At 26.8% G+C, this 10,734-nt stretch overlaps 1 protein-coding gene across 2 annotated transcripts; it reads right to left on the bottom strand.

Annotated features, from left to right (window-relative positions):
- Nucleotides 1-1,953: 1,953 nt before the first annotated feature.
- Nucleotides 1,954-6,793, bottom strand: LOC117181590 (B-cell CLL/lymphoma 7 protein family member B). 2 transcript variants are annotated; one of them, XM_033374432.1, is made up of 5 exons: nt 6,518-6,790; nt 6,335-6,413; nt 3,320-3,379; nt 2,782-2,887; nt 1,954-2,609 (listed from the first exon to the last, which is right to left on the bottom strand). In XM_033374432.1, exons 1-5 carry the CDS (start codon nt 6,607-6,609, stop codon nt 2,491-2,493), a joined length of 456 nt encoding a protein of 151 aa, XP_033230323.1. In that variant the 5' UTR covers nt 6,610-6,790; the 3' UTR covers nt 1,954-2,490. The 2 variants fall into 2 exon arrangements, with proteins under 2 accessions (XP_033230323.1, XP_033230324.1); XM_033374433.1 differs by lacking the exon at nt 3,320-3,379 and having other exon boundaries at nt 6,518-6,793.
- Between the last annotated feature and the right edge of the window lie 3,941 nt (nt 6,794-10,734).

The following is a 10,734-nucleotide window of genomic DNA, read 5'->3' as shown; positions in this document are numbered from 1 at the left end:
TACCTTCATTTATTCGTCTATCTAATTCCTCATTTATCTTCCCGTCCCTAGTAAATAAGCTACCAAGGTATACGAACTTATCAACTTGTTCAATTCTCTCATGATTTAATAAAATATTGCATAGCGTTTTCTCACTCATTTTCAAAAATATGCAATTTTGGTTTTTAAGAGACCTATAAGTTTAAACCGTTGTTTTTAGTAGATTTTAACAGAATTTACAAATGATCTTGATGGAGTTTTTCAATTGGACACAAATTATCGAGCACAAAGCGCGAATTTCGTAATGAGAATGTAATCGTCAAAGTCGTAGGTATTTTGAGAACCTTCTTTAAAAAAAGTCGAAAAAATGCAAGTTCCAATTTATGGCTGTAATTCTAATTCATCATTGAATTATTGAAAATTCTTCATTTTTTTTAATTCTTCGTTTTTCTTCGCTCAATATCAACTTTCTTATAGTGAAAAATTCATCTTTTTGGTTGACAATTTATCGTTTTTATTTGAAAATTCATCTTTCGGTCAGCGAAAAGTTAGAGCAACTTTAGGAATTTCAAAATTGGTATTTTGCAGCAACCCTCTTTTCTAAATAATGCGCCGCAAGTTAAATTGCATTCGAGGTGGGGAAATTAGAGAATTAAGGGGGCATTTCCCGGTTTTCCTGAACTTTTAAAAAATTTCCAAGACAAATTTTACAAAATTCTCTTAAAAATTTGAACTCAAATCAATTTCAAAGCTGACATTGGAAGGAACTGTTTGCAATACTGTTTGCAAATATAATTTCCAGAAACATTCTTGTACTCTACCGGCGGAAATGATCTAAACGTCTATTTCTTAAGCTGTTGATAAAATACCTTAAGTTTTATCATATTACCATGAATGTTTTTTTCCCTCGTAATAGCGAGAAAGGGAATAAAATTCTGTGTCTAATAATCTTAAGCTGAAGGCAAAAATGACAATTTTATAAAAAGATATTGCAAAAAATATCAAATCGAGATTTTTCAAAACATTGGAATAACTCTGGAAATAAATAACATTATTTTAAATCCTCGGGCTCATTCTAAAGATAAATCTCCCCAGTATTTTAATAAATTGTTAAAATAATTCTGGAATTCCTCATTTTTCTCCTCGTTTCAAGAAAATTACACTTTTTCTCAGATTTCTTGTTTTTTTTCTCGATTAAATTGAAAGTTAACTATTTTGCTTAAAAATCGTTTGTTTCGACTATTATCTTTTTCATTGAGAATTTACTGTTTTTATTCAACTACTTAGTTAAAAGCAGTGCCGTTTTGTTTTCTTGAAAATAAAATTTTTAAACTGAAAATTGAACCAGTCCATTTCTGGTTGATTTTTTTGCTAAGTATCGGAAAGCAGTAAAGACACTTTTTATAGATTTAAAGTTTATCCATCAAAAACTTTGTTATTTTGCGCTTTTTTGATTTTCAGAAAAAACGCCGCTATTTTGTAAATGTTCAACTTTTTTTTAATTAAATAAATTTTTGTAAAGAAAAATTAAACAGAAAATAATTAAATATGCATTTTAAAACTTTAGAAAAATGAACATTTTTTTTATTCTCATTCTAACATTATTTCACAAAATTGATCGAATTTATTTTTACTCTTATTTTGTCTTATCGCGTTTTAAAACAACAAAGAAAATCTTTCTATTGTATTTCAGGAAAAGAGGTGTAAATATTTAATTTTGTTGGACAATGCAGGTCTAAAATTTTAGTAGTAAACTTTTTCTTCATTTTTCAAGCTCTATGTCTTACTTTGTCTTTGTTTTTATGGCCATGTTAATAGTGACGCAGATTACAAAGAAGCGATTTCTTTTTTATGCAAATATCTATTGTTTCTTATTCAGATAAATTTCCTTATAAAATTTGAAGTTTTATTTTTTCCTTCTCCTACTTCTAGAAACGTTATTTTGTTTGAAATTGAATTAAAAAATAAATACGGTTGACTTAATTATCTTGTTTATTTAAAAGAAAAACTTGCGCACCAGAAATGCAAATCCACCCACTCGACCTTCTAATTAAAATTAAAGAAAACTTATCCAAGTAATATGTACAGTCATGTTTTCTCTAAATCATACTCCCAAATACGACTCGTCGAAAAAGAGAAAACCTTTCGTTTGATTTAAAATAATTTTCGTCAGCCTCAAAATGTTCACATTTCATGTTTTATAAAATAAGCTTTTAAAACCAGAGAATTGAACTCTGACGAAGAATAAAAAACAATAAACAGATTAAAGGTACGTGATAAATATTTTGTGAAGTTCGTTTCTTACTGGTTGGAGTGATTAAAACCCAACCTATTTGAATATACAAATTGCTTATAAAATCGATTATATGCATCCACAGGAAATAAATACGACTTCCCTGTCGTATTTTTTTATACCCGTAATTTTCGTTAATTTTACACACTTCAACGTGTGAAAATTAATTGATTAATATTAGGGATACATCTAAATTATTATCAGTACGTTCTTCCAGCCTAGTCAGTTTTCAACCTTTTCGGTGCGGGTTCGCTGTTTTGTGAATTAGAATCTTCAGAAAATCCTAAATGTGCAGAGAAGTCGGTCATCCCTTGGGAATCACTGACTGTTGAGAAACCTGCAAAATAAGAAACGAGGATTTTTTAATGCACAATATAGTTATAATAAAATAATTTATTTATTCAATAAGCTCCTTAGAAATGTCCAAACGAGGTCGACTACTCACCTAGGATTATGAAAGACACAATTTTATATTTTGCACCAAAAATAATTAATTCGAAATTACTTACATGTATTCGAATCTTCCGTGAGACCGAAGTTTGAATTTGAAGAATCTATTCCTCCCTTCCTGGGTAAACCGTTCTCCTTATCAGCGACTATTTTTCCCTTCTTTTTCTGCGTTTGCAAATAATTGATAAGAGTTAGTTTTATAAAATTACGGTTCAATATTTGGTAACTTGTAAGTAAGAGGTTTCTCATTTTAACTAATTTTTAAATAATATTAAAACTTTCAAGTTTTGTAAAATAGAGGTTTATACTTGATAAGAAATTATTAAAATTTTAGTTTTTTCTCGAATGAAAAATATCTTACTGCAGTTATCTAATTTTAATTCCGATGCAAAAGTTTTTAAAAGATTGATACATTTCAATGTTAAAAATATTTCATTTTTAGAAGTGCAAGGTAAACTATTTAAAAACCATATTATATAAAAATGCAAACTTTAGATTCCACTATTAAATTCAAATGTAAAATTTTTGTCAAGCCTGGCAGTTCACCAGATTAAAATTGTTCTTAATTTCTAAAACATTTGTAAATAGAATACATACTTTCACATTTGAATTTTCATTGTTTTCCAAAACAAAATCCTTTGAACTTTCGAACCTATCCTATTTAAAGAAAAAATGTTAATAAATTTTGAATAATTTTGTGTTAAAATGATGTGAAAACTTTGAAAGCATTTTCTTCGAATTGATTTCTATAAAAATAAATTAATAAAAAAAATTGTGTAACCAGATTAAAGTGGTCCAAAAATTGCTTTTTTTATTAAATAGAATCATCAGGTTGTCTACTCAAAACCTGGAAATAATTCCAGATTTTCTCTAGGTATGATTTTTCACAGTACGGAGTTTTTCAAATATGTCGCATTTTTTCAAACAACCGACTTGGAATATGTATACAGTATCGCAAGTTTATTATGGATGTATTTTTAGTTTCTGGAGGTTCAATTAAAATGTTTAAATTACAAATCTTTGACCAATTATATTAAAAGATATTCTTAAATATAGCACCTACGAATAATTAATTAAATAATGCTTTAAACAATAATTAATAATTTCCTGATTTAATATCTAAAGCCCATGAATTTGAATAATACATATGTTTATTTTACCTTCTTATACTCAAAATTCATTGCATATTGAGGTAAAATGAATGTTAATACAATGTTAAATTTAAATCGCTACAAATTCCTAACTTTTGAAGTCAAAAATTTAATTTTCAACAAGAGAGATTAATTTTTAATTAAATAGTTGAATTTTCAACCAAAATAATTAGTTTTTTAACAAAAAAAAAGACAATTTTGCAGCAAAATAGATGAATTTTTAATGAAAAAAATATCAATTTTCAATCAAATAATGTAATTTTTAACTAAAAACGATCAGTTTTTAAATAAAAACGGAATAGTTAAATTTTTTATTTAAAAAATTTAGCACCATCAAAATGCAACAAATTTCCCGACAAAGTGATGAATTTGCAACTAAAATGATCATTCTTTAACTAGGAAATATGAATTTTTAACCAAAAACATAAATATTTAACAAGAAATATTAAGTTTCAACCATGCAGTTTTATTTCTAACCAAAGATATGCATTTACAACTAAAATGGTGAATATTTAACTAGAATAATTGAATTTTCAACAAATAAGATCAATTTAAAAAAAATAGTAGAATTTTGAACTGAAAAAGATCGATTTGCCAAAAAAAAAAATATATGATAGTCAAATTTTCAATTAAAAGACTTAATTTTTACCCCAATCAATGAATTTTTAACTAAAAAAGATAAACCAGAATTTGAATAGTATGATTTTCAGCGAAAAACATGTACGTTAAACTGAAGAGATACATTTCGCAGTACATCGATGGAGTATTAAATTAAAATACGTATTTACATTGTCAGCTATAACAAAAATTTTCAATATAGAAAAAAAGTAATTTTCAAGAAATAGTTACATTTTCAAACAAAGTTATGAATTTTCACCTAAATTGATGAATGTTCAATGGGGATAGTTAAATTAAGAAAGAACAAAAAAATCATTTTTAAATAGAATAATTGAATTTTAAACCAAAAAGATGAATGATCAACGAAAAAGATTAAATTATTTTTAAAAATTTCAACTAAAAAATAGTTGAACAGATAGTTGAATTGTAAACAAGCAAAAAAATCATTTTTAAGTAAAATGATGAATTCATAACTAAAATAATTGAATTTTAAACCAAAAAGATAAATGATCAACAAAAAAGATTAAATTATTATTTTAAATTTCAACTAAAAAATAGTTGAATAGATAGTTGAATTGTAATATAGCAAAAAAATAATTGTTATGTAAAATGATGAATTCTTAACTAGAATAATTGAATTTTAAACCAAAAAGATAAATGATCAACGAAAAAGATTAAATTATTTTAAAAATTTCAACTCAAACATAGTTGAATAGATAGTTGAATTGTAAACTAGCAAAAAAATAATTTTTAAGTAAAATGATGCATTTTTAACTAGAATAATTGAATTTTAAACCAAAAAGATAAATAATCAATGAAAAAGATTAAATTATGTTTAAAAATTTCAACTCAAAAATATAATGTTTCGACCAAAAATTGGAGTTTAATTTTTAGTATAAAAAATTAATGGTAGGCCAAGGAGGTACATTTTTAGGTAAAACGATGGAACGAATTATATTTTCATTTAAAAAAATTAATTTCGAACAAAAAAAGAAAGGAATTTTCCACAACATCCTAAAATGCGATAACATAACGCTACTTTTAAAAATGAAGAATCATTGTTAATCAATTTTATATTGCAATTTAAAAAAATTTTAACACGCTTTTAAAAAAATTCTCTGTATACAAAAATTCCCGTACATTCCTAGGTTTTTCCAGGTATATAGAAATTCCTGGATAATTCCATTTTTTCCAGGTAGTGTAGACACCTTAATTATGAAACCGCTATGAAGTATTTAAAAGTATCTTTGATTTAAATAATCGCTGCTAATTGATTTTTTACTTCAACAGACATACAATGTACTAATTTTACTAAAATACATCACTCAGATTTTTTGCAAATTAAAGAGAAAAAAAATTCTGTTATAAAAAAAACAGCCTTGGGGACCCTTAGTTTTTTTTCAAATCCTGCCAAAACTCTGAGTCAGGTGCCGAAGTGAATACAACAACAGCGATTATTTACATTAAAAAACATTTTATTTATAAAAAATCGAATTAGGGAACTCCTAAAAATATTTGCTTCATTCTGACAAAAATCAGAAATAATTTTGACACAAAAAAGGTACACTTTGTAGGGGTGCAGTTTGAGAAAAAAGGCCTTTTTTGGAGCACCCTAACCCATATGGATACATTTGATCAAGAATAAAATAAAAAAGGTTTAGTTCGAAGTAGAAAATCTCCCATGCGTATATAAAAGCAATTTATCAAAAAATGTGCGTGTAGAACTTACAGAAATAATATTATTATTAATAATAAAAATATTAAACATAATATTATTAATATCACAACAATTATAAGAAAAATAACAAAAAATTTCAAACATTGATCAAATATGGCAACTCACTTGTGGTTCAAGCGTCGAAATCGGAACCCACTTAAAAATTTTCATAGTCGTTTCTCCAATCGTGACCCATTTTTTTTCCCTGGAAAATTCAAATCACAAACACAATTAACGTCAGATTGCACTCCACGTCCCAGAAAAAAAACGAGAAAACTATGATTTATGAGAAACAAGTGTTTTCATTACCAGTGTCTGACTTTGTCCACAACCTGCATAACTCTTTTAATATCATCTTTGGCCCGACTCCGGGTTTCCGCACGTACAGATCGCGACATCATGGTTTTATTTTTCTTGAAAATACAACACACCCGAAAATTTGTATATTTAATTATTAAATAATCGGGAAATTCGACGACGAAGAGGTTAGGAAAGTGCCAGGGCTTGGAATTCGATGTCTGTGGCTCGTTTGCCTACAGTCTACATCGCTCAGTTCTCAGTGGGCTGCACATGGACGCACGCTCGGCCGGTAATGGTAAAACCTAAAACAAATTTTGGATTTGCCTTGAGGCAAAGACCAATCAAGCATCAAACTGAAGTTAATTGATTACAGCAGACTATAGCAAATGGAAATGTCCAAAGAAAAAAGTGTGAAACAGAAAATAACATAAATATAATTATAACCAAAGATATAATATCAATAATATCTTTGTTATAACTTGTATGTAAGAAAGTTACTTTCTGGTTTATCGACCTTTAAGCGTAATATACCAGTAATATACCAAGAACAGAATGTGAGTCAATGAAACGTTCAAAAATTTCACAATTAGTATTTTCACTTCAACCATCATCCAGCTCCACTTTGTTGAGTGTTGAGGGCAAATATTTCGGAGGGAAAACAATGGACCGCATTTTGACTTAAATGCATGGGACAAAACCTTTTTTTTAATATCTTCGTAATAAATAATAATTATTATCATTTAATAATTTAATTAAATATTTCTTAAAAAATCAAAACTATTTTTCAAATACACTTATATAGAAAAAATTAGTTTTTACGAAGATGTTAGTAAAATAGGGCGAAAATGGACCGAATCCTATGCATTTGGTCGATTGTATTCCTCAGTTTTCCCCCTCAGCACTCAACGAAGTGAAGTTAGCTGGAGGTTGAAGTCAAAATATCTAATTCATATGCGTATTAAATTCAATTAAAAACAATTTTTCAATTTAATTAGAAGACGAATTTTCTAAAAAATATTTGATTTCTCAACCAAAACGGATTATAATTCTCTAATCTGTAGATTTGGATCAGTAAAAATTTTTTCCAGTTATAAAAATTAATATTTCAAAAAACGTCGAAGATTTCCAAAGTTTTGAAAAAGAGTTCATCACGCAAAGATTTTAAAGATTACAAACATCTCAAGATTTCAAAAATGTCACTAAGATTTCACAAGAATGACTCAAATTCAAAAGATCTCACAAAAATGTTTAATATTTCAAAGATTTCCCAACATTTCACAACGATTTCTATGATTTCACAAAAACTAAAGGATTTCATGGATTTCGAAAGATTTCGCAAAGATTTTAAAAATTGTACAGATTACAGAAGCGTTCACAACAATTCTAAATATTTCAACAAATTCCAAAGAATTTCGAAGAGTTTCAGAAAATTTCACAAAGAATAAAAAAACTGCGAAGATTTCGAAAGATTAAATAACATTTCTGTAGATTTTAAAAATGTTTTATCACAAAATGTTACAAATTTCATTAAACATCCTGAAAGATTTCCAAACTTTCAAAAAGATTTCAATAATTTCAAAAATATCAAAAGGTTTCACAAAAAGTCAAAAGTTATCAGAGATTTCCATAGATTTTGCAAAGATCCTAAACATTTCACACATTTTATAGTAGCTTTCACAAAGATTAAAAAAGTTCCAGAGATTAAAAAAATTCCAAAGATTTTAAAGAGTTTCGGAAAAATTCACAAAGATTAAACAAGTTAAAGGAGATTTTGAATGAAATAGTTAATTATATTATTGCAAACCTCATTTCTAAAGTTCACAAAGATTAAAAAAATTTCAAAAGATTTCACAAAAATAAAAAAAAACATGGATTTCAAATATTTAAAAATATTTTAATAGGATTTTAAGGATTTCACTGTTTTCATGAAGATGACAAGAATTCTCAAAGATCTTAAATGTTTTACAAATTTCAGAAAGTTTTGCAAAGATGTCAAAAAAGTCCAAATATTTCCAAAGGTTTCAAAACATTTCACAAGGATTACAAAAATTGCAAAAGATTCCGAAATATTACAGCACATGTTACAAAGATTTTATCACAGGGAATTTAAAGATTCCAAAAAATGTAAAATATTTCAAGAGTTTGGCGAAGATTTCAAAATATCTCAAAAAATTTCACAAACATTTAAAAAATTGAAAAATTTCAAAGATTTCAAAAGCTTTCATGAAGATTTTACAAGATCCAAAGTTTTTTTAAAGTTTGAGAAAATTTCACAAAGATTACGAAAAATTCCTAATATTTCAAAAGATTTAAAAATATTACAGAAGATTTTATCACAGATTAAAAAAATTCCTAATCTTTCAGAAAATTTTAAAAAGTTTCAAACAATTTCACAAAGATTAAAATTCCGAAAGATTTAAAAGAAGCAGGAGATTTTGCAAGGAATTATCGCGCAGATTTTAAAGATCATACATTTAATTAAAGATTTCAATAGTTACACAAAGATTTTAAAATATGATAACAAGAGATATTTCGGGTTTCACTCGTGTAAAAAACTACGAATTTTGCCAACGTTTCGTGAACATTGCAGTTCACTTCTTCAGGGCTGACCTGAAACTGAGGTATCAAGTTATATATCTCTTGTTATCAAAATTAATCGTTGTGAAAGTATTGAATCTATTATTTAACAATATTTCATAACCTTTCTTAAGATTTCAAAGATTTCACAAAATTTTACAAAGATTTAAAAAAATAAGAAAATTTTAAAAAGTTTCAGAAGTTTTAACTATGATTCTCAAGATTTCAAACGGTTTAAGAAAATTACATACAGATTACAAAATTCCAAACATTTAAAAAGGTTCCGAAAAATTTCAATCAAAAAATAAAATTTTACCTTTATGATGAACTTTTAGCTAAAAGAGTTAAATTTTCATTCCAAAATTTTTTCAATGAAAATAATAATGAATGGAATGAAATGATGACATTTGTAACCAATATTGGTTATGCGATATGAGATGAATTTTCAACAAAAAAAAGTAATTTTTAACAAAGTAGTTAAACTTTTAGTGAAGTAGTTAAATTTTCAAGCCGAAAGATGACTTTACTCTGCAAATACGATAATTTTCTACCAAAAATACTAGTTTTTAACAAGATAGTTATATTTTCAACCAAAGGGATGAATTATCAACTGGAATGCTGAATCTACAACAAAAAATGTATTTTTTATAAATTAGTTCAATGTTTATCCAAGCAGCTGAAATTTCAACCCAAAATTTTGAATTTTTAACAAACTACTTGAATTTGTAAACAAATAGATTAATTTTCTATCAAAAAGATAGAGTTTCTACCACAATAGAAGAATTTTCAACAAAACACATGAATTTTCGACCAAAAAAGATGAATTTTTATCAAAAAAGATCAATTTCTAATTAAACAAGTTTTGTACCAAAGCAGTTTTCAACTTTTAGCCAAGTAGTGGAATTATCAAGCTAAAAGTACGATCATTCAACAAAGCAGTTGAATTTGTGGAGGAAAAAATTTATTTTTTTAGTGTGCAATTAGTTGATTTAAAATAACCCAGAATTAAATGTTTAAGTTTATTACCTACTAGCATTTTTTAATATCTTGAATGTTCCCGCGTTAAATATCCCGAGAATCGGGACATGTTTCCCCCGCCAATGGTCGTCGCTGTACCGGAACCATGATGGTTTCATGGAGCGCGAAAAGTTTGAACTGTGTAATCTTTAATATTTCTTTTATTCATGGAAATTTTAAAGTATATATCGATGGCGTTGTATGAAAACCTCATATCTTCACTTTGATTCGAAAATAGGGTTTTTAGCTTTTTGACATGAAAACCTCGTATTAGGTATTTTTACTTTATCATCAGCTAACTTCACTTAATTGAATGTTGAGGGGAAAACAATGTAGGGTAGGGTGGGGCGAGATGAGCATAGGGGTTAAGATGAGTCACTTAATTTTCTCGTAGGTTATCATTTATTTTGAAATTTTTGTTGCATTAGTAGCGGGAAAAACATTATCAAACTTCTTTTTTGAAAAATTTTCGCTTAATGTTGAATAAATCTGGAAAAAACGGAAGTAAAAATTTTAAGACATGTATTCTGCTATTTTGCATTTGTTGAGACGGTGCAAGAATCACGAAAAATCACATATCAAATGTTTTTCCAGTGGCTATTTAGATAGCTTATTTATTAGACCTCAAGTTT

Source organism: Belonocnema kinseyi, chromosome 10 (genome assembly GCF_010883055.1).
Source record: "Belonocnema kinseyi isolate 2016_QV_RU_SX_M_011 chromosome 10, B_treatae_v1, whole genome shotgun sequence".
Lineage (NCBI taxonomy): Eukaryota > Metazoa > Arthropoda > Insecta > Hymenoptera > Cynipidae > Belonocnema > Belonocnema kinseyi.
This window is presented reverse-complemented; position numbering and strand designations above follow the sequence as displayed.